Raw genomic sequence first — 24,390 nt, forward strand, 5'->3', positions numbered from 1 at the left:
ACAATGTACACCCTGTGTTGATTTCACCATTCAAGTTGAAACATTGCCGACAAATTCGCAAGTATTTACAATTTTTCTCAGGCGGAATAACAACACATTTAAAATAAGAAAAATATGGCACAAAGATCAATTACGTTAGTTATAAATACTTTAAAAGATTCCTTGGTTAAAGTTAATAGCACATTTGTTTTTAGGTCATTTTTTAAGCCAGCATCTAGTGCGGGCACTGAGGAAGCATCAAGCGCGAAACGCAGCAGGTGAGGAACATAAAGCGCGCTAAAGGTTTGTGTATTAATTAAGAAACATTTAATTTAAGACAGGAAAGTCCTCAGTCTAATGAAAAGATTGGGGAACCGGAGAAGAAAATTCAGAGAAAATCTGAAGAAGCGGACAAAAGAGACGCAAAGCAAAATGTACAGACAAATGGAAAAAATAGAGATACAAAGAAGGCATCACCGAAGGCGGCAAAAACATCACCTAAGAACAAAAATACATCCAGTCCTTTCAAAAAGCAAATAAGTGATGTTAAAAAAGAGATCGCAAATGAAAAGGAAACCCTAGACAGCAAACTTAATATTACGTCCAGTCCATTCAAAAAGCAAATAAATGATGTTGAAAAAGATATCCCAAATGAAAAATCAGAAAGCAAACCTGCGGAAGTAAAGTCTGAGTCAAAATCAAGTAAAGATGATGATGCTTCAAACCAAAACTCAGGTAAAGATGATAGTGCGAATGTTAAAAAACTTTCAGTGGAATCCAATCAGTGTGGTGCCGAATACAATCCAGCTTCTGCGAGATATCATCCTATAAAAGATGCTTATTGGAAAGCGAAAGAAAGGCAAGGCAAGCTTTTTTACTCTAAATAATTTTATAACAAATATTTTTTTTGGGAGCAGCACACCATATTTGGCTTTAGCAAGAACTTTTGAAATGATCGAGGATACCAAGGGACGTTATAAGATGGTAGAAATACTAGCAAATTTTTTAAGCTCTGTGTTATTATTAAATCCAGATGATTTATTATCATGTATTTATTTAAGTATAAATCAATTGGCACCGGCATACGAAGGTAAAGTAAAAAATATTATGTTTTTGAACTAAATAAAATCAAATAAATTTGCAGGCGTAGAGCTTGGTGTGGCGGAAACCACCTTGATGAAAGTCATAGCTGTCTCCACTGGACGTGAATTGAAATTTATTAAAACACAAACGCAGGAAATTGGTGATTTAGGCATTGTTGCTGAGCGTTCAAGAGTTTCGCAGCGTATGATGTTTACGCCGAAACCACTCACCGTACAAACTGTCTATCAAAAATTGCGAACAATAGCAAAAAGTTCGGGTAAGGCTAAATCTCCAATTATACATGATCTCTTTGTGGCATCGCGTTACTCCGAAGCTAGATATATCATACGTTCACTGATCGGCAAGATGCGTATAGGTATTGCGGAAAAAAGTTTATTTCAGGCTTTAGCCACAGCGTTAGTGAGCAGTAGACCCTATGATGATAACTATAAAAAGAAAAAACAATCTGAAGCTGATATAAAGAAGGATATTGAGGATATAACATTTCTACTTAAAACTGCTTATTGGTAAAGTCGTATATAAGTAGGAATCTCTTTTTATAATCTTGTAATATTTTCTTTAACAATAATTTCAGTCAATGTCCAAACTTCGATAAAATCGTATCGACCTTACTTACGCACGGCATTGATGATTTACTAAAATATTGCACCATGGAACCCGGTGTGCCATTGAAACCTATGTTGGCACATCCAACACGCGGTGTATCCGAGGTGATGGATCGTTTGAAGGGCAATATCACGTGCGAATGGAAATACGATGGCGAACGTGCGCAAATTCATGGCGACAACAATGGCACCGTTAATATATATTCACGTAATCAAGAGAATAACACAACCAAATACCCGGATGTAATAAATCGCATCGATCACTTCAAAAAGGACACGGTACAATCTTATATAGTAGACAGCGAAGTGGTAGCTTGGGATATTGAGCAGAAACAAATTCTACCCTTCCAAGTGCTTAGCACCCGGAAAAGAAAGAATGTAGATGTAGAGGAGATTAAAGTGCAGGTCTGCGTATACGCATTCGATCTATTATATTTAAATGGCGAGGCGTTGACGTCGAAAAATTTCGAAGACAGAAGACAATTGCTGCGAGATAATTTTAATGAAGTTGAGGGTGAATTTCAATTCGCAACTTCATGTGACACCAATGATCCGGAGGACATACAAGGCTTTTTGGAAAACTCTATTAAAGGTCGGTATGCAGTCTGTTTGCACATATATATACATTTCTAATAAATATAATGATTTTAGGTAATTGTGAGGGTTTGATGATCAAGTCGCTGGATAACGATGCAACCTATGAAATTGCGAAACGTTCACACAAGTGGCTGAAACTGAAAAAGGATTATCTGACTGGTGTGGGCGACTCATTAGATCTGGTTGTTATTGGCGGTTACATAGGCAAAGGCAAACGCACCGGTGTGTTTGGCGGATTCTTGCTCGCTTGCTATGACGACGAAAATGAGGAATATCAAAGTATATGCAAAATAGGCACAGGTAAGCAAATTAAAAACAAAATATAAAATAATAAATAAAAAATAAATAACATCAATTAAATTTTACATTTGTCAGGTTTGAACGATGAGGATTTGAGCACACATGCAAAATTCTTTAAAGAACACACAATACCAGCACCAAAATCATATTACCGATTTGATGCCAGCTTGGCGCCCGACACTTGGTTTGAAGCCGTGCAAGTGTGGGAGGTCAAATGTGCGGATCTTTCATTGAGTCCGGTGCATAAAGCCGCAATCGGTATTATCGATCCTGAAAAGGGCATCTCACTAAGATTTCCACGTTTTATACGGATACGTGATGATAAATCTACAGAGGATGCAACCGGTGCACAACAAGTGGCTTATATGTACCGCAATCAGGATCAAGTTAAGAATCAAAAAAGCAATGCTGCAGAGTTCGATGATGATTTCTACTAACTATATATATATATAAGAAATTATTATTATTGTTTAGGGTAGCTCTATTTGATACACAATGTTTGTTGCAAGTCAAGAAAATTTTTAAGCAAAGTTTGTATGTGCTTAGACGTGGATAGTAGACATCACGTTTGTTTATTATGCACTGTCATTTTTTTTTGTTTGAAATCAAAATTAATTATTTAAAAATGTAAGTTTCTGTTTACGTTGTAGTTTTTCTTTTTAATTGTATTTATCTAGAAATATACAAAAGTTGTTAGTACTCAAAAATGTCAAATTTAGCTATTATAAAACAAATTTCAAAACTCGAGTTTGTATAGTCAATGCTTCAATCTATCGGCACACAAAATTTCATACGTATATCACAAAATTTAAGCAAGTTATATTAAAATTTGTTTATAAGATTAAAAATATATATGTAACTTATAATCTCACCTGTTTTTTAAGAAAATTTTATAAAACAACACTGGAAACTGAAACAAAATACGATTCACGCCGTCATTCCAGAAATAAATGACAGGAGAACTCAATAAACGCAAAGTACTGTTATCAAGCAACGTTGCATGGTGACTTGGGCTTTGTTTGTCCCTATTATTTTTGCCAGCAGTGTACATATATGCCGATTGAAGTGATTCCCTGCCTAGAAGCACAGTAAATGGCAATTTTGAGGTTCTAATACGTTTGAATTGTAACTAGCACGCTTTTATTCCAATTTCTGTGCAAGTAACTGGCGGTAAACCAAATATACATGCGCCTATATTCCATTTTTAAATAATTTGCAAGAGTATTAAGCCGTTAAATCATAACTTGCTCGCTTTGTGCACTTGTTTTCAACAAATCGAAGGTTTATCTATTTGAAAACAGAAGTAGGGATGCAATTCTTTCGACAGGATCCGAAATAACGGTAAAAAATATGGTAGTGAGCGGAAATTAATTATTATTCGAACAAAAATGGCAAAAAAACGGTTCTGATTATATTTAAATTTATTTTTGGTGTTAATTTTTATTTTTTTGCCTGTTTATTTCTGTTTTTTTAGTGTACTTTTTTACATCTCTATAATTTTTTTGTTATTTGTTCATTTCTGTGTTTTTATTTTCTTTTGTATTTTTATTTATTTCTCATTTTTTCTATATTTGCTTTTATATTTACTTTTCTTTTTCATATATATAGCATGCATTTTTATCTTATATATATTTTTCTTCTTCTTTATCATATATTCCAGTTTTACCTTTTATTTCATGTACAACTGCATGTTTCATGTTGTGACTGACTGCATATTGTCATATATACCAATATTAATTATTATATCATTGTTGTTATTAATACATTTTTAATAATTTACCTGTGAGTGAAACTATTTGTTTGAATTTTGATAAATTACCTGATATACATTTGCTCCAAGCCTGACTCGAACCTTCAACCTTCGTAACGCCAAGCTGTAAGTCTTACCATTACACCACAGTCGCTTTATGTTGGAGTAGTGACTTTTTCACATAAGTACTGCATGTCCTGTTAATACAACAGAGTGCTGTAATGTAAATGCAACAGGATTTGCAGTGAACTCACTACCATAACACTAGCAATGTTGGAGTAGCGACTATTTTACATATGTACTACATGTCCTGTTAAAACAACAGAGTGCTGTAATTTAAATGCAACAGGATTTGCAGGGAACTCACTACCATTATACGCACTAGCGATGGTGAATATTTTTTGTTTTTATAAACAAAAAAAACTAAATAAATAAATTTATAAAATTACATTTATTAAAAAATTATTTTCATTACAAATTAGTGTTTTTATTTATTTTTGTAAATGCATGGGTAATTTTATTAGTAAATGTGCAGTTAAAAATCTTTCGCTGACAGTTTGACTATCTGTGTATTAAATGCATATTTATCTGTATGCATGGCTGGTGGGCAATTGTAAGGTGTTATTTGGATTCCATCATTCCATTCTGTGCCGCCAGAAAATTTCGCATTTTCCAGTGATTATTTAAGAATTATTGGTTTATATTTCCGAATTTTCATCAAAAAATCCCAACATTAGCATCTCCTTCTCAGAAAAATTATAAGGGAAATGTAGGCTAGTTGGCACGAAAATTTCACCGCTAATATTACTAAAATGGAATTAGATATGGAATTAGAATTTAAAGAAATTATAGAAATTAGAGATAATATATGTATGTATGTATGTATTTATTTGTTTATCCTCAGCAGTATAATTCGTTATTTGTAAATGTTTTTATTAAGAAAATTGTATATAATATTCAGCATTAGGATAGAAGAAAAATTTGTTATTTTTTTACGTAGCAATAACAAAAATAAATAAATAAAAACAAAAAAGGAGTATATTAAGTAATATTTTTAATCAAAATGCAACAAAAATAAATAAATACAAATAAAAAAATAAATAAATAAAAAAAGTTTATATTAATATTTTTTACCGAAATACATATTTTTTAAAACGTGCGAAAATTTTCTTTACAAAATCGAATTTTCAATTTAATGTCAATGAAATTGTTAGGTATATGTACATATATGTATGTACATATATTTTATATGTATATTTGAAAAAGTAAATTAGAAATAAAATATAAAAATATTTCGAAATTTTCAAAATTAATTCTAGTTTTTTTTTTTATTTTTTCTTGATAAAATAAACGAATTTTCGAAAAATTTCCGGATTTTATTTAATTTTTTGTGATTTCAGGGTTCTTTTTCAGAAAATTTTAATACTTATTGTACTCTTAAAATTATTATTATTATTTTTTCTTTTTTGATTCATTAGATTTTCGATCTTTATGTATTTTCTTTCTTCATAAATAGGTTGGTTAGAGTCATTAAGCATTTAAAATTATCGAGTATTGTTCAGTTATAATTAAAATAATTATACATAAATACTTTCTAAACTTTTCTGAATTTCATTTTAATGGATACGTAGAAAGTTGATTGTAGCCAATTGCAGTTGAATGACAAAATTTCGCCAAAACAATATTTTTTGTTATAGTCTACACTATACTTCTACATCGGTGTATAATTATATGTATGCATGTATGTATATGTATGTAGAATTATTTTTTTAAAAGTTCCACAAATACGAATACTTACGAATCAGGCGTCTCATTGTATCCAATCGTGTATTTGTACGGTATATTTGTGGCGGCCCGCTTTGAAGCACACCATGTTGGTTCATATTGCATCGCATAGAAGGGATAATCGAAGGCATTTATATATATTTGTACGCATAAACCATGACTGCTGTAGTAGGGTTGACTGGAGGCAGCTGGTTGGTAGTGGCCACAGCTACCCAATCTGACATTCTGATGGCAAGTGTAGATTTGTGTGCCCTTATCGCGACTAGAGTGCAAGCACTGTACGTGACGAGCAGCCTCACGATGATCGATGTTAATGAAGACATCGAAACCGGGACCAGCCATGTCACAAGCTGAAATTTAAATAAAAAATAATTATAATAATTACAATAAATATTTTTTTTTTATACAAAGGAAGGTAGAACGTTATCCTGGAAATAAATAACTCTTTGATTTACTTACTATCAATGCTGCGAAAGAGATATCGTTCACTCAAACTACGTCCAATTGCCGATGCCAGCTGTCCGCCGAAACTAAAACCGAACATATAACCATTATCGGGATTGAAGCCTTCGTTAATTAGAAGCAACATTCGTTTTGTAATTATATTGGAAATGCGTCGAAAGCTTCTATATAACCACATATAAGAGTCCTTGGCGAAGACTTCATAGTCTATGCACACAATGCAACCGCCACGATGATACGTGAGACCTGGAATTAATTACATAAATTATAGATTTCTATATGCAAATTTTTAATATAGAGAAGAATTTATATTATATATTCAAAATTTTACTCACGTTCAATAAGGGTGAGCACCCATTCCGTTTCGCAGCTTTGCCGCCAACCATGCAAAATAAATGCAAATTTATCATCAGGCGAACAGCCAGATTTGGTCAAAGCTTTGGGATCATCGCTGGCGCTTTCGTAAACCTTTTCACCATCACTAACATTTATATATACATATGTACACATATGATTACATTTTGCATTGGTTGACATTTTAGTTTACATATATGTATACGTACCGATAGTATTTAAAACGTATACCCTTGCGAAATTCTTTTTCATTTTCCCAACGCCTATTAATTCTCAAGGTCTTCAACTGTTTAATAAGGCCTGTAGACTGCAGTTTCCCGACGCAACGACGGCAAGTACGCGAACCGCGAGCCACTTCCAATTTTATCGGACTTTCATCTTCATTTGCAGTAATCAATTGGAGGAGCGTTAAAATTATTAGAATGTGTAGATAAAAAAATTTCGAGGTCATTTTTGTAATGCGGCGTGCAACACTATAAACACTGTTTGGTTTAGAACCTGTTGGTACTACTTTTTCGTATAATTTATTTGTGGGTAATAAGCGGTTGCGGTTGATCGGTTTTACATTTGAAGTTGAGAAACGAATTCCCACAAACAAATTTTGTCAACAGGAGTAATATAAAGATATGCGAATATAGAAAATGTTGGTAAAGCAAATATTACGGAATTTGAAAGTTTTGAATGAAAAAAATTAATATAAAGTAAGTTTTAGATAAAAAAAAATAAATTAAAAATTTTTAACTAATAAAAAACATTAAAAAAACTTTTAATAAAAAATAAATTAAAAAACTTCTAAATAAAAAACAAAAAATAAAAATTGAAAAGAATATCTGCACATAAAGAAAATTATAAAAAATTATAAAAATATAAAAAAAATATAAAAAAAAATTATAAAAAAAAAAAAAAAGTTTAAAATTAAAAAAATCCAAAAAAAAATATAAAGAAAAAGCAACTAAAAATAAAATTTATTGAAAAAATTAAAATGCTGTCGAAAATTAATTAATATAAAGTGTTTTAGATAAAAAAAAATTAATTAAAAAAAATTGAACTAAAAAAAACATATAACAACCTTTTTAATTAAAAGAAAAACTAAAAAACGTAATTAAAGACTATAAACGAAATTTCAAATTAAAAACTATATCTGCATATAGAGAAAATTATAAATTACAAAAAAAAAAACTAAATTATAAAGAATAATTTTAAATTAAAAAAAAATTAAACAAAAAATATATTAAGAAAATAGAAATTAAAAACTAAATTTATTTAAAAAACTTAAAATGCTGTCGAAGAGTGTGTATCAGGTTTCAACATAAATATGTAAATATAAAGTTCTAAATAAAATAAAATTAATTAAAAAATATAAAGAAAATTGTGAACAAAAAAAATAAATAAATAATTTCAATTAAAAAAAAAAACAAAAACAACTAAATAAAAAATATAAAGAATATTTTAAATTAGAAACAATATCTGCATATACATAAATTAAATTATAAATTATAAAAAAATAATATATATTTAAATTTTAAACTAAAAAAATAAATAAAAAAAATTTAAAGGAATTCTTAGTCTTAGGAAAACTAAATTTATTAAAAAAAAATTAAAATGCTGTCGAGGAGTGTGTACCAGGTTTTAACATCAATACCGCCCGCTAACGGAATTTACGAAAAGTTCTTTTCTGAAATATGATCAGCTGATTCCTGGCCGAATTTTTTTCGAAATTGGTCGAAAGTGGTCTATAATTTGCTTCATTTAATTTTGTTTAAAATACATACAAACTAGTAGCTTTTTGGAGACAACTTAAAACTTGTAACACCTTCCATTTATCGGGCAGCATTAAGAAGTTAACCACAGGAGCGGAAGAGGATTCCGTCCAACGATAAAATTAAAGCGTATTTTCTCATTTTAGAATCTTTTGTTACTAGTTTTTATATGCTACTTCTCTTTTATTCTATGTTGAAACATCTAAACAACAATTGGTTTTACTTTCATTTGCTTTTGTTGGCGTTTCTGCAAAGAAGAAACAACTGGCGTGTGGCGAATGGTGGACTCGGCCACAAATTAAGTGAACACAAAATAATATAAAGAACTTTAACTAGAAATTGGCTTTAATTGCTAAAATGGAATCGTATTTTTTCCACCAAAGACTGTTGTTTCGACAATCTAAATCTGTTTGGATCGGTAAATAGTAGTAAAGAAATTGATGTAGACTCATCTCTTAGACTGTTTGGATCGGTAAAGTAGTAAAAATTGATAGAGGCTCATCCCACAAGCAAAATAAGGGATTTTTAAACTTGCTTAGCTTGAAGATTTATATACTTTTGTTTCGGTCAACTCAGTAGAAAAACTTATTTATTCGTCGTCTTTGTCTCTGACGACGCACCTAGCCCTTTTTAAGACCGATTTTAATAATATTTTCGGGAATATTATTTATAGAGCTTCCTTCTTGTATCACATTCTGCATACATCCGTTTAGCGTAGATTTATTCCATTGATTTTCTATTTTCAGAGGAATCTTTAACAACTGGTCCGGACTTAAGAATGCACATACTGCTTTGTCCAAGAGCTCTGTACGTTCGATACAAAATTTATTGTATGTGAAGTCACATAAAAGACAGTGTATAAATACGGGTAGTTCCACTGTTCCGCGACAGTCGGATTAACGTAAACGGCTTCGAGCCTGATTTTTATCTGGCTAAGGATCATCATTTGCGTAGTATTTCTCAAAATTATTTCGGGAATGTTTTCTGACACTACAACAACAACAATAACAACAAAAAAAATGTATATTGCTCTGCTTGGCTTGAACACATAGACTATTTTCCGATGAGTTTCTGTTGTTATTTATAAAACATTCCAACTTTAGTACCATAACTAGTTTTAAAATATTATTTTTCTTCCTATATACAAAATTAAAATTAAAAATAAATAATAGTTAATGAATTAGATTTAATAAACATAAGCACTTACCGTTAGAATAACACTTTTATTATTATATTTTGTTTTTTATTTTTATTAGCGTTAAATTTCTTTTAGAAATAAAAAATGGTGTATCTGTCTTTGATCAAACATGGTATTTTTATTTAATTGTTCTTAAAGAATTTTGTTTTTTATTTGCATATTTTTATTTCCACTGACACTAAAAATAAACCTATAACAACTCATATTGGCGAAGATGCATTCTTTGAATTATATCTCGACAATCATTAAACACTCTTTTGATATTTTCTGTATCAACTGCACATGTAAAGTGCGGATAACAGTAGTGTTTGCCATCGCCACTAGCAGTTGAAATACGCTGTAATGAGCCAGAAAAACGTACAAGGGGGGAAATGTATTTTTGAATTTTTATTATTATTTTTCTTTTATGTTCTTTAGTGCTTATATGGTGCAGCAGTGTGTATGTACATATGTATGCGTGTGCATATTAATGGGTAATGATTTTTACGAATATAACATATTAATTATGAGTGTCGTTTTAGGACGTGTACACATTACACCGCAACGAAAAACAGTAGGTTAGGTATGAAAAATGGAAGAATGATGGGTAAAAAATCAAAAAAGGCGTTTATTATGAAAAAAAAATGTTTTGATATTACGTTTTTTTTTAAAGCAGGAAAATAATTATTAATTTTGTTATAAAAATTGCTATAAAACTGATTTCTTTTGCTATAAAAACTGAATATTTTTTATGGATATACAGTTAAATTTTGTTCATGACATCAGTGTTGCATTGCATCTATTGAAATATACTTCTATACTAACATTTAATAAACAAAAACAATTAAACAAATTTATTTATGAACCAATTTATTTATCAAGTATTGAATAATTATCAAAAATAAATTCTTATATTTATTTATTTAATTTAATATGACCCTTTTATTTTTTTATACGCTGAACAGGATATATACAGTGTTGTGCAAAACAAAAGCAACAATTTTAGTTCAATAATAATTTTTGTTATACTTTTTCCAAAATATATTTTAACAAAAATTTTATAACAGAAAATAAAATACTTGTAAAAAGTGTAACTAAAACATTTTCCAATTAATTGCTCTTAGTAAATATTGCTGAGAAAAATAACAAAATATACTTCACAGTCAATTAGTAAGTGTGCAAAACTAAAGCAACACATTAATATTTTGTATAAGAACCCTTAGCTTTTATAACCTCAGCACATCTTCGGGGCATTGATGCTATCAAATTATCAATTGTGGTTTGTGGGATGTTTATCCACTCCATTTTTAACGTGTCAAAGAGTTCTTCTCGGTTGCCAAAACGCCGACCAGAAACTGCTCGCTTTAAAATGCCAAACAGGTTCTCGATTGGATTCAAGTCCGGGGATTGAGCAGGCCAATCAAGAACCTGAACACCACTGACCCTAAGATAGTCTTTTACCAGCTTAGATGTGTGTTTCGGGTCGTTGTCGTGTTGAAAGACCCAAGAAAGTGGCATATTCCACTCAGCATATGGTAGCATATTTGTTTCCAAAATACTTTTGTACAAAAACCTGTCCATTATTCCATCTATTTTTTTAAAAGGACCAACCCCGCTGCCGGAAAAACACGTCCACACCATAATGCTACCGCCACCATGCTTGAAACTCATCCTACAGTTCCTTGCACTATGGCGTTTACCTTTATGCCGGCGGACTGTACTCATTCCATCCGAATTAATCATATTAAACTTTGATTCGTCGCTAAATAAAACGGTTTTCCATTTAGCAACGGACCAATTACAATGTGCATTGGCGAAATTCAATCTAGAAAAAAAATTTGGTTGAATAGTGATCAATATATAGAAGCCTATGATGTTAGGTGTCAATATACCTTTTTTGCAAGTGTTTTTTTGTAAGCATTGGTTTCTTCGCTGGTCTGTAACTTCGCAAGTTGTTTTCGATTGCTCGTCTACGAACTGTACTTGCATGAATATTTAAATTAAGAGTTCTTACAACTTCATTTGAAGTGGCAAATGGATTTTTCTTGAAAACTCTACACATTTGCATATCAGTTCGAGGGTCAGTTTTACGCGGTCGTCCGCCTAAATGCACTGTCGTAACACTTTTGGTCAAATAATACTTTTTAATTAGTCTACAAATGATAGATCTATTGATATTATATTTTTTAGCTATTTTACTTTGAGAGTCTCCGTTACGATAATCAGTTATAATGCTCATTTTCAAACTATCGCAATACTTTTCTCGCGCCATTTCAAACGTCTGTTTGCTCCCAATATATAAAACGAACTAATTTTTATTTTGCTCTAAATAGTTATATGCATTAGTAAAACAACACCTGCATAACTGTAAATCCGTTATTTTCCAAAAACTTCGTCGCCTACTACCTTAAAGTAAATTGTTGCTTTTGTTTTGCACAACTCGAATTCAAATATGATTATTTTTTGTTATTTTTGCATTTATTTAATACCGCTTGATGAAGTGTACCGGTGCTTAAATTGCTTCTTACCCATAAGTAAACATACACTTGAGTGAAATTTTTTTTTTAGCTCTGTTTCTTTTGTTGAAAATGTCAATGGAAACCTTATAGCCGTTTTGTTGCTTTTGTTTTGCACAGCACTGTATATGCCACGAATTTTGTAACAATCAGAAAAAAACATGAGAGACAGTCGAGTCTAGGTAACCGGAACGCACCCGGATTTTTTTTCCGGTCAAGGCCTCTACAACAACAACAACAAGTATATTATATAAATGAAAAACGCGATCTATTCCCGCAATCTAAGAGATATCAATATGAAATTTCGCACCTCAAATAGAATACCGCAATAGAATATAGTCGCCTTACTGTAGCAGGTTATACTACTACTAAAATAACTTCTCGAAATTCGGCAAGGAAGCTAATGGTAGAATTTCCAAACAAATAGTTCAGAACGGTCCGCTATAGTATATAACTGTCACACAAACTGACCAGAGCAACCGAAGTTAACGTTTTTTCTTGCTTCAGATCAGCTGACTTCTACTTCTCTCGAGTGAACGTTTTTTTCTATTTGAAGCTCGGTAACAAAAAATGTAGTCCATTATAATCTGAAATAAAGTATCTGTCGATGGTTTTAGTTATTTCTCTTCTTTATTGCGAATAAAAAACTCTTCCCGATTCCCACGACAGTCGGTTCTACGTACCGGAATTGACCCGGATTTCATCGGGCCAAGGGTTGTTATTTCGGCGACCTAACCCCGTTTGGATCGGTAAGTTTTAGAATAAGTCGTTTCTTCTTTCATAAACGCCCACCAACAACTAGTATTAACGGGGTTGATTGATATATTGAGACAATGTAGATTCCTTAACGACCTCGGCAGCTGGAGTTTGTCGATTTAAAGTATTTTTAAACCATCAAACGATAAATATTATATGTATTTCAATGAATTATATCCTACTTTTTTTTGCAAATATGTTGCTATACGAGCACAAAGCAAAGTTCCCACGACAGCCGGGTCGACGTAGCCGGAACGGACCCGGATTTTTATCCGACCAAAGACTGTCAACTCGGTGGAACTCTACCGCTACAACAACAACAACAACAGCAAGGTTTAAAAAAGTGATACTTTTCTTTTTTTTTGAAGACCAAGCGACATAGTGGGATATTCGTTTATGAAAATGGCATATTTGCATAGGTTAGTCAATTTGTAATACATGCAATAATTCGGATGGGTAAATTTCTCTAAGTATGATGAAGCATAGGGTGTAGGATAATTTAATGTTACTAAAATTATAATAAAAGTGCGTGATTTTATGTGTATGCTTTTGATGTTGAGAAAAATTACCGAAATCATGGTTGCAATTGCTACTTATAAAGTGAAATTGTGTTAGTCATAGCAATAAAAAAAGCATAATTAATTAAATTGTTTCCATTATTTTTCTCAACAGTGTATGTATGCGTATAAATCAAAGTGTTTTCGATTGGCTTACCAAAAATTCATCTCGTATGAAATATTTTGCTCTGATCACTTCTGGGTCATCACCAGATTCTGTTACAGCATCACCTGAATGAATAAAGAGAGTATTAATTATTGAGCGCTGTAAAAATGTAATAGATAATATATTTAATTTCATAATTTGATTGAATAAATATTTCATACATGTGCTGCAATTACTTGTAGCGCAAAAGAGTTAACATTTAAATAATTTTGTTAACGGAAAGTGCTAACAAATGAAATAACAAAATAACCAACTCAAGATTATTGCGTGTAAACCGCTTTTAGCAAGTTACTTTAATTCCATTTTAGAATTTCAGTCGGAATTTAGGTTTTTAGCTAAATTGTTAATATAATTACAACTTTCACAGTGCTTCCGTTTAATTAATTATATTTAAGTAAGAAATATTGAGTCGTATTTTCAAAATCCCACAATTGTGCGATCATCTGTGTAGGATGTTACAACAACAACAGAAACATTATTTTTATTCTTTTAACTGTTAATACAACATTTTTACGAATGCATTCACTTTTATATATTTTAATCACACTTACTTGGTGTTTGATACTTGTTAAACTCGGAAAAGTACTCCGACAGTTTACTCTTTCCAGCTTTAATTTTTTCAGCTAATAAATCTTGCTTATTTAAAAATAAAATTACAGAAATTGTGCGTAGCCATCTGAAAATATGAGAAATGAAATGTTAATTTACATGCATAAATCGTATCGATTTGCTCGAAATAAAAACTCAGAATGTAGTACATAGCTAATTACCTGTTATTCCAAATGCTTTTGAACAAGTCCAATGATTCACGGAGACGGTTTTGCGTTGGATCCTCTCGCAATACCATATTGTAGCTGGAACATGCAGTTACAAAAATTATAGCTGTAACATCATTGAAACATTGAATCCATTTACGCCGCTCATCACGTTGGCCTCCAACATCGAACATGCTGTACAGTAAAATTCACATTTGTTTTGTAGTAAATAAAAAGCGATTAATAAAGTGTAAATAGATATTGAAACTTACTGAAAATTAACTTTGTCTACTTGAAATCGCGTTTCGAAAATGCCTGAAGTCAAGACACGGCATCTTAAAATATCTTGCTCGCTTGGTGTATAATCTGGTTTCTTTATTATGCTTACTCGATCCAAAAAACTTTAAAACACAAAAACAGAATGTGAATGAAAATGAGTTTGATGTATAAAAATATATATATATATAATATGATAAACAAATATTTTGATAGAATAAATATATTATTCAAAAAACTCATAATATAAAATTTAGCAATTGAATTAAAATTTTAGCATTAAACATTTTATTTTCTCATTTTGTTCCCCATTTTAAACATTTATTTTATGGTATAAATTAAAGCACACTCACTATTTTGCGCAGTCAATCAGTTGATATTCATTTGATCTTTCAAATGTTTGCAATACTCCTCGATCTTTCCATAGTTCCTCTGTATGCTCATAAAATTCCGGAGGATAGTTAAAATCGGGACCTAAAAGAAAATTTCCAAAAACATGATTAATGCATATAGACAAATATATAGTATGCATATATTTTTATACACATTTTTTACTATGCATATAAATCCTTTTCAAGGTCGAAAAGGTCATCGTTTGGTATTTTTAAATTAAGAAGTTATTTTTAAAATAATTTATTTACATGCGACTAATTTAAAATATATTTATTTTGAAAAGTATGTCGTGATTCAAACTAAAATTCGCATAGAATACACACTTATTTTCTTTATAGACAGTTGAATAAATTTCTTCCATAAGGTTTATTTTAAGAGTTTTCTAAAAATAGATTCCGGAAATACAAAGTTAATCTGCGTACAGTTTAGACATTAGCAGAGTTCAAATATAACTTTTAATTGTATTAATGGAACGATCCCATGTTTATTGAAAGCAATAAAATGTATATAAAAGATTCAAGAAATCTCTAAATGGTTGACTCAAAACTAATGAAGATTTTTTAACTGCTGACAGTAAACAAAACAAGTTCATATGTATAGATGTATCTTGTAATCCTATATAAAAATTAGATTTCTTACTGGAAGCGTAATCCTGGATGTATTCAACCCTTGCCTCATTATCCTTCTTTTCTAATGATACAGGTGGATTTAATGTGCTCATTGCACCAGTAATTGTCTGAAAGTAAGAAATTAAAACGGTTAATCGATTTTATTTTCATAAAAACACAAAATACCTGTATGTATGTATATTTGCCAGGTAAAAAAATATATGTATATGTTTACCCTTAGGTAATTGTCATTGCTTACCAGGATTGCATCGCGTATATTTTTCTTAATATCATCGACTTTTTGCTTTTTCTCTGGCTCGGAAAATCCATCAACATGCAAAATACGCATTTGCTTGACAATAGTCGATTTGCCCGACTCTCCAGCTCCTAGCAATAGTAGTCGATGGGTAGCACGATATAGTTGCTTATCCTTTTGGAGCTGCTTTGATATTGCATCACTGCGACGCTTTTGACTTTTGGAGTCTTCTGAATTTACATCCGTTTGTTTGGAACTGGGTGACCCGAAGCAACCCATTGCCGTCCAAGGTGTCCACCAACACGCTGCTCTGTTCTCTTGCGCCCCGTCGGGAGACTCCGCCTCCCTATTACCTCCGTTTTGAGCCAGTCTAATTAGCTCAAAGATCAAGAAGCGCCTTTAAGATATGTGCGTCGCTGTTACTGCTTTATTTGAATGTTATATTTCCAAAAATTTGTGCTTTTATGCGTTACGTATTTTGAACTCTTTTTTGTTAAGTTTTGTGTACAATAATGTGCGTGCAGTTCCCAACCTATTGCGTTTCTATAAAATGTCCAAAAAATCGTATTCAATATTATGTATGTTTTTTAATTAATTTGTGGATAAAATTTTGATTAATTTTGTTTAAAATACTAACTAATAAGAAAGTAAAGTAAAATTGAGAAAAAATCACCTGTTGGTCGATTGAACAATAAATATGCTTTGAATATGTACATAGAGCCATTAGTTAAAAACTTTTTATAAGGCTGAGAAGTAATATGTAAAATAGACTTTTTATGCAAGAAACGGCAACGCTGGTCCAACTATACCTAATAACAAAACTGTTGGTCTTATTAGAACGTGTCATAATGGATTTTATATAGGTCAATATTTCCAAGCAATTTAACATGATTTTTTTGATATGAAAATAGTTGTGTTTTTTTATGCTAATAGTTACATACATACACATAGAGTTTGAAATTTTGTTGCTAATCTTCAGAAATTCAATTTATCCATTTTATTTTATAGTATTTTTATCATAGGACATATGTATGTATGTATGTGTATGTTTGTTTTTCACACACACATAGCTGCTTATATTTTTATGTATATATGTAAATACATACATATAATTTATTTATATTATTAACCTGTCTTTGAAATCTTGATATCAGCTGTGACTATCGTTCACTCTTCTACTTAATTTACTTCTCTTTATTTTGTGCACCAAACTAAAAAACTTCTTTCCACTTCATAATCTCTACCTCTTCTCTTGCTCATCCCTTGCGAATGTGTTTTTCTTCTCACTACTGTATATAAAAAACTTATGTCTGCGGCGCAGCATACTTTTGGAATATACATACATACATATGTATACTTTTGTTTTCCATATATGTTTTTAGAATCTCGGAAAAGTTGCGATTACGAATAAAAAATTTTGCGAAAATTATTTTTTCACATTCGAAATAAAACATTTTGACTCAACAAGTTTTTTCACCCTTTTACACTTGAATAAAAGTATAATATAAAGCAGCTAGGATGAAGCTAATGAATTTTTAGCGAGGAGCACTGTGTCTCATATTAAAACTTATATGTATGCATGTATATAAGTATGTATATAAAAAAGTGATCTGCTCATATTGTACTTTCTTTGGATACCTAAAATATGTAGTTTTAGAAAAAGATGCCACATTCATTAAATCAATTCGCTATGTACAATGTATTTTCACGCACTTAAAAAAATTATATATATTTATAAATTTAGAGTACGACTCCCAAGAATACGGTTTTTTGCACAAATGCTGAAAATCTAGGCGTGGTATGCAAAATTTCACCCTCGAGCAAGTTTCGAGTATATCCCATCGAAAAAATCAACATACGGTTTATATTTTCACTTTCGCGCATGTAATATGCACATTGCAAAACACTTTTTCCATTTATATAGGAGTTATTACTGACATTGTCCAATTTTATGTATCGTATAAGAAAATATATACGCGAATATCTACTACACTGGCATTCATACATACAATTATGTGTATTTCCAGCAAATAAACGCTCTGTACAATTACTATGTGTTACATTACAAAATATAGTTTTCACTTTTTATAGCTATGCAGCTGAAATATACCTAAAGCTGATTTTTTTATCAGTATAATTTTATCACTTTTAAGAACTCACTTTGCACTATTTTAGTGATGTGCGATACTTGATTATCGAAAAGCTAACACTAATTCAAGTAGTTACTCCAAAAGAAAAAATGAGATGCCAGACAATTAGACCAATACATTTTTATTGAGGAAAATTCTAATTGGATTTTCACATAATGTTGAGATTAGTTGTGGAAAATGTAAAATTTACAAATTTGTAGTTTTAAGAAGTTTTAAATGAAATAATTTAACAAATTTTATTTAATTCCTTACAGTTTTTGTGCGGTTAGAATTACACAATATAACTTTTGTGTCTATACTGACAAAATTTATAAATAATAAACTATATTACCGCATTCCAAATACTATAAGCTATTATAAATGCAGACTGGTGTGTTCAATTTCGAACCATTCAAACGTTTTACATACTCACCGCTACCAAACTACTGTTTTCATAAGATATAAAATATACAAATTTTAATACAACAACACCCTTTATTTCCTAAAATATTTTGATTTGAGAACATTCCTATTAATTACATACATAAAGTCATATATAATTAATTAAATATTATTATCTAAAGTTTTCTTTTTTGATAGTACAACTACAATATCTACTAGCCAATAAAATGATTGCCTTAAATCGCCTTCACAGAGATAAGGTGCTTTAGTCCAAGCTTCAACGCGAAATCCCATACTCTCTAATAACTGAAAAAACTCAACAGCTTCTGCTTCAAAACTCAATTGTTGTGATCGCTCTGGCCAGTGTTTAAGTAAAGGACGTAGTGGCATATGGGACGAATTCATTTCTACATAATGTACATAAGGTAAAACAAGAGCTAAAATCACACGTCCATTTGGCGCCAATGCTTTATAAATATCTTCCAACAGATCTATTGGATCAATACAGCGATCTAATACGTTTAAGCATGATATCAGTTGGACATTTTGTAATTCGTTAATGCGTTCTAGAATACTAAAGTTTCTACTTTTTAGTCGTTCACGCATTGTCCAACTAGTCTCTGTGGCAAATGTATGAATTTTACACTGCGGATGCAAGTTCTGCATAGATTTAATCAAACGAACGGTTATTTCACCATCCCCAGCACCAATATCCAAACAATGTACCTATAAAAGTAATTACCATATTTAAAGTTAGGGCAAAACTATTTAAGCAAAGCAATATTTACAGTATCATAAGACTCAACGTCGAAGCCGCCAGCAATAAGTAGTCTTCCAAACTGCTGTTCCGATAGTATAAACATGGAACCACGATTTAAATACCCATTTATGTCAGTCTGTGTCATAAAAAATTGTAAAACTACTCGTGCCACAGCGTGCCAGATGTGAAGCCAAATGTTTGTCGAAAGAACTTTGGCACGTTCCAGCCAACGCATGGTGGATTCATCAGGTTGAAGCAGTGGTACACATTTTTTTTGGAATTTCGGAGGTAGTTCATGATTAGTTGTATACCACTAAAATGACAATATATACATATATTTTAAATCGAGTATATATTTGCTTTTTGAATAATAAACTGCATATAGAATGAAAATAGAAACCAATCCAAGTGTATCTTTATCACATTTTGTTTTGTTGCTATAACTTATCTCTCTTGATATCTTATTACAACATTTTGCTTATATAAGCACAATTCGGCAAAAATATAACATGAACTAGTAAACAAATGTTATAGCATACGCTGTGGAACTCATTTACTATAATTCAATATTTTAAAACCATTAGTTTTCATTTCGAAAATAGTACGAGAAAATAATGCCGGTTTGAGCATAAATTGACTTAAATATTGTGCATGTTTTCTTTAAGGTTTTTACTGATATAAATATTATTTTAAACAAATTCTATAGTAACACATACTTATATTATTGCATATGTACATTTCCATTCCTGCCAACATTTTTGACTAAACAAATTGTTTAGGTCTCACATTTTTTTACTTACAAGTCTGGTGTCAAGTTCTTCCAAAGAGCGATCATTATGATATTTTTGAAAGATGGCCCGTGCTAGGGTCCCCCGTGGACGATAACAGCTCATTATAAAATAAATTCGTGTTAAGTTAATTAAATGAGTGATGCGATGACCGGAAATATGTGCGACGTTCTGCGTTTGTTAGTATTGATTTTTTTCAGGAACAATTTTCTGCCATTTCAAGCCAATTATTAATATTTCTCGCTGGCCCACATCCTATACACCTACTTAGTGTTCATTATACTAAACTGTGCTATATTTTAAACATTTATAAAAATAAATGGTTAGACTGCTAAAGAAATGATAACACAGTTTTTAAATAATTGTAGGAACAAGTTAAGAACATTAACGATAGGGTGACACAAATAAATTAAAAAGATGACTATTTCAAGAACGGTCTCCCATGCTCAATTCATACATATCTTAACGAATACTTTTTTTAAAATCACGAAAAGACAATTTTTGAATTGTAAAATTTCAATAGATATATTTTTGAAAATTTTATTAAAAAATATTTGGTAATTATTTTTATACAAATCATAAACTATAAAACAAGGTACGCTGCGTCTGCTACATAAAGTAATGCTGCGCTTCTGAAGGCAAGTAAAAGTAATTTCAGAACGAAAAGCTCAACAACTTAGCGCCGGGTGTTGAAAAAATATAGGTGAAAAAACCTAACCACCCAAAAACTTAAAAAAATGTATGTAATTAAAACGAAGTAAGTATTTACACATGTACACAATTAGTATTATATTTACATATATATTTTCGCTATAATCTTATAAAAATATTTACAAAACCAACAAATAAGTTACAGTAGTTAGTAAGCGTTAGAATTTTTAAAATCTAATAACTAAATTTTTCATAAGTAACAAGTGCTATTAAAACAGTTAATAAAAGATGGCTCCATTCAGGTCTTCTAGAGGACACACTACCTGAAATTATATTCGTTGTTAAGTTAAATGATAAGCCGTTAAACATAGAAACGCATTGGTATTCGTCGGTGCTATCGTCATCTGTTCTTATAACGGCAGTTGCGCTTGCTTGGAATTTACCATCATCCAGCAAATTTACATCGCTTGCAATAATTTGAATTTGCTCGCCATTGAAGGTCCTGCGAAAAAAAAATTACATTGTTTAATTTAAAAATAGAAAGAAAACTAATTGTCACTCACTGAATAGCCAATGTTGGTTTGGGATAAACATTCTCGATTTCACATTCCAAATGTGTTTCATTTTGGATGCGCTTATGCTGGAGTGTGTGTGTATAATTTTGTATATCAATTATATGCAATTCTTTATCCATGGATATTGTCTTTTTATCCGTTTGAATATTGCACTTGTATGTACCAGATGTCTCAATCGATGGTTTTAGCAGTAGTATGCCACTTTCTTCATCATTCGGATCGGATGATAAGGGGTCTACTTCACCTCTAAATTCTGGCTATAATTTTGTTTAATAAAGATATTACGATAATTATGAATTTAAAAAATAATAATTATATTATATCTTACGATAACATTTACGCCATGTCCTTTGATGTATTGGAAAACCACTTTATTATCTTTAGTCCATTTGACAACGAGCGAATTACTTTCTTCCTCCACTTTAAAGTGACAATTCATAGGTATCGGTTCAACATTTTCATCTTCGATAACAACTAGTGAGGGTCCTTCGATTTCGGTTAATACTAGACAGTTGACTTCTGTAAAATGCAAGTTAAAACATTTTGAAGACATATGTATACACTTTTTGGAAAGCGGCGAAAGGCAAGGAGTTCCTAAACAATTACATGAAAAGGCTCTAATTGGAAATTCAAAGAAATTATCGCTCCATCTTTTTGAGTGTAACAAAATCATATCCTCTGATTGCAAAAATATCAATATTTTAAAGAATTTACAACTGCTTAGTGCTTCAAAATGTAATTACAAGTATAGTCGTTAAAGTTGCAATAGGTTAGGTAAGTTAAAAAGTTGTTACCGGCGAAAAATATAATAAAAATTTAAAAAGGTTTGTTCGTGTGTCTATTTGTTTATAATAATGTATATATGTATGTATGTATATATCTCTGTCTATCTCTTTTTATGTTCACAATTTGGCAACGGCCGAACCGTGGACGAAAGTATTCGGCGCTGTCGCCTTCTATATTAGCAATAAAGTCGTCAAATAATTGAGTGAGCTAAAATGTATACATACATACATACATATGTACATATATTTAAATCTGATCGAATTGAAATCTTGAACACATAAAAAATATATACATATGTAGATCAATAATGTAGGAAATTGTTGTACATATAGAAAAGTGGGGAAATTCGAACAAACAATATTATTATTATTTTATATGTCGACCAACTGCCTGCATAGTGTGGGCGCTCATACATATCTATATGGCACACAAATATTATTTTCATTATTATTTATTTCCTGAAAATTTTAAGTTACAAAAGTGGTATTGACTAATAATTAAAATAAGAGTCTAAATTTAATTTATTTATTATAGTAAATATTAAAATTTTAAATGCCACAAAAATGGTCATAAGCAAACAAAAATATTATATTATAATTAAAAAAAAAAATATGTATTAATGAAAATAAGTTTTTTTTATAAAAGTTAAAATGCATTCTGGAAAATTAAAGTTTGAAATAAAAATATGTCATACACAGATAAAGTATGGCAAACATTCACATTTTATTTAAAGTTCGCATAAAACGTGTAAAAATATAATATTTTGGACTGAAACCAATTGTTGAAAAAAATAAATAATAACAATAAAATTTCAACAAACAAAAAATGTTATTATTTTTTATTATTTACATATGTTTAATCATACATTTTCTTTTTTTTATTTAATTTTTAAGCATTTTTTAGTTGTTTTTAATATTTAGCTCTAAGAATTTTATTCTGCATTTTATTATGAAATGCAGTAAACATTATCACCCTGTGTTTGAAAATAGTTTGTTTATTGTCTAATTTATCAATAATATTTTAATGTATAAAATATTTTGGTGTATTCTATACAAACGTGCATAAATAAATAAACGCGTCATTTCTAAAACTGTCTGTTTTCAAAAAAACAAACAAAAACAAAAAATAAATGACCTCGCGAACATTTCGACTGGACATTGCTGGCTTTTGAGTTTTAGCACTTTTGTGCCATTATAAATGCTTTTAACGTTCGTTTTTAATTGAAGAAGTCTTTTAGTTGCATTAATTTTAGGCTTAAAACTTGTTTAACTGTATGAAATTATATGTATGTATATAGTTTTATCCAGGCCCATAAAAATATTTTTGGCATTTAATATTTAAGGCACTATCACGATGTGTTTAGAATTTAATTTTCGCCATTCACAGAGGCGACATGGAACTTTCTTGGTGACCTTGAGCTACAATTTTTAAAAATAGTTTCCAAGCGGCACACACTTTGCACATACATACATACATATGTATGTACATAAAATATGTATGTATATACTGTATATTTATATATCATTTATATATAAATTTCCATATGTACAAATGTCACATTTCACTCATTCACAACACTTTCGTCAAATTATATCCTTTGTAACACACGTAATCCTGCGCCTGTTTGCTTACCTTTAAACAACGCAACCGTTAAGACCGTTATAACCGACACAAGTAACCAATTCATTTTGCCTTTTTTCTATATTTATTTTAATGTTTAAATGTATTAACAACAAGAAGGTTTCTTAAGGAACGACAAAAGTTCTTTTTTTTTATTTTTAAGTTGTTGTGGAGAAATTATAATAAAAACGAAAAGTGACTTAAAGGAAGGCGAGAACCCACCACCATACGTAAATTTATTACGTATTTCCCGCTAGTAAGGCAAAATTAAACTGAGCGACTAGATATACCGAAATAAAAATTATGCGCGTATGGAAAGTATATCGTATGCAATATAGTCTAGATAGTCGCAAAGGAATGAGTACGTATGAGCTATATAGCCAAATTACAAAAACAAACAATAAAAAAACAACTGTTTTATAAACATAGAGAGAGTCAGTCAGTTGGACGGGCAGTGTGTCCGTTCCGTTTGGCTGCTCAACTGTTGAAACTGTTGAATACAAACATACATACATATGTACGA

General features: G+C 30.5%; 5 protein-coding genes across 10 annotated transcripts; 1 reads left to right on the forward strand and 4 right to left on the reverse strand.

The window, feature by feature from the left end:
* Positions 1-28: 28 nt before the first annotated feature.
* Positions 29-3,236, forward strand: LOC120771894 (DNA ligase 1). 2 transcript variants are annotated; one of them, XM_040100165.1, is made up of 8 exons: positions 29-134; positions 195-257; positions 317-838; positions 897-1,069; positions 1,124-1,589; positions 1,658-2,280; positions 2,340-2,585; positions 2,661-3,236. In XM_040100165.1, the coding sequence occupies exons 1-8, from the start codon at positions 115-117 to the stop codon at positions 3,020-3,022; spliced, it is 2,475 nt and encodes an 824-aa protein (XP_039956099.1). In that variant the 5' UTR covers positions 29-114; the 3' UTR covers positions 3,023-3,236. The 2 variants fall into 2 exon arrangements, with proteins under 2 accessions (XP_039956099.1, XP_039956098.1); XM_040100164.1 differs by having other exon boundaries at positions 49-257.
* A 1,483-nt stretch (positions 3,237-4,719) lies between these two features.
* LOC120770900 lies at positions 4,720-9,927 on the reverse strand. 2 transcript variants are annotated; one of them, XM_040098571.1, is made up of 6 exons: positions 9,904-9,927; positions 7,146-7,446; positions 6,918-7,063; positions 6,580-6,828; positions 6,134-6,470; positions 4,720-5,142 (listed from the first exon to the last, which is right to left on the reverse strand). In XM_040098571.1, the coding sequence occupies exons 2-6, from the start codon at positions 7,385-7,387 to the stop codon at positions 5,034-5,036; spliced, it is 1,083 nt and encodes a 360-aa protein (XP_039954505.1). In that variant the 5' UTR covers positions 7,388-7,446; positions 9,904-9,927; the 3' UTR covers positions 4,720-5,033. The 2 variants fall into 2 exon arrangements, with proteins under 2 accessions (XP_039954505.1, XP_039954506.1); XM_040098572.1 differs by having other exon boundaries at positions 7,146-7,443; positions 9,904-9,911.
* A 63-nt stretch (positions 9,928-9,990) lies between these two features.
* On the reverse strand, positions 9,991-18,354 carry LOC120770899 (guanine nucleotide-binding protein G(s) subunit alpha). Of its 4 annotated transcripts, none has more exons than XM_040098569.1 (10): positions 18,267-18,332; positions 16,830-16,977; positions 16,160-16,699; positions 15,932-16,028; positions 15,253-15,373; positions 14,896-15,024; positions 14,639-14,818; positions 14,420-14,544; positions 13,860-13,933; positions 9,991-10,231 (listed from the first exon to the last, which is right to left on the reverse strand). In XM_040098569.1, exons 3-10 carry the CDS (start codon positions 16,433-16,435, stop codon positions 10,085-10,087), a joined length of 1,149 nt encoding a protein of 382 aa, XP_039954503.1. In that variant the 5' UTR covers positions 16,436-16,699; positions 16,830-16,977; positions 18,267-18,332; the 3' UTR covers positions 9,991-10,084. The 4 variants fall into 4 exon arrangements, with proteins under 4 accessions (XP_039954503.1, XP_039954502.1, XP_039954504.1 ...); XM_040098568.1 differs by having other exon boundaries at positions 18,166-18,310; XM_040098570.1 differs by lacking the exon at positions 16,830-16,977 and having other exon boundaries at positions 18,267-18,354.
* Positions 18,355-18,815: 461 nt separating this feature from the next.
* LOC120772611 (methyltransferase-like protein 9) lies at positions 18,816-20,606 on the reverse strand. The gene is made up of 3 exons (XM_040101326.1): positions 20,248-20,606; positions 19,476-19,760; positions 18,816-19,413 (listed from the first exon to the last, which is right to left on the reverse strand). Exons 1-3 carry the CDS (start codon positions 20,338-20,340, stop codon positions 18,850-18,852), a joined length of 942 nt encoding a protein of 313 aa, XP_039957260.1. The 5' UTR covers positions 20,341-20,606; the 3' UTR covers positions 18,816-18,849.
* A 391-nt stretch (positions 20,607-20,997) lies between these two features.
* LOC120771335 (butyrophilin subfamily 1 member A1) lies at positions 20,998-24,143 on the reverse strand. Its single transcript, XM_040099280.1, has 4 exons — positions 23,880-24,143; positions 21,790-21,980; positions 21,450-21,718; positions 20,998-21,388 (listed from the first exon to the last, which is right to left on the reverse strand). The coding sequence occupies exons 1-4, from the start codon at positions 23,932-23,934 to the stop codon at positions 21,121-21,123; spliced, it is 783 nt and encodes a 260-aa protein (XP_039955214.1). The 5' UTR covers positions 23,935-24,143; the 3' UTR covers positions 20,998-21,120.
* Positions 24,144-24,390: the final 247 nt, after the last annotated feature.

Source organism: Bactrocera tryoni, chromosome 3, assembly GCF_016617805.1.
Source record: "Bactrocera tryoni isolate S06 chromosome 3, CSIRO_BtryS06_freeze2, whole genome shotgun sequence".
NCBI classification, from domain to species: domain Eukaryota; kingdom Metazoa; phylum Arthropoda; class Insecta; order Diptera; family Tephritidae; genus Bactrocera; species Bactrocera tryoni.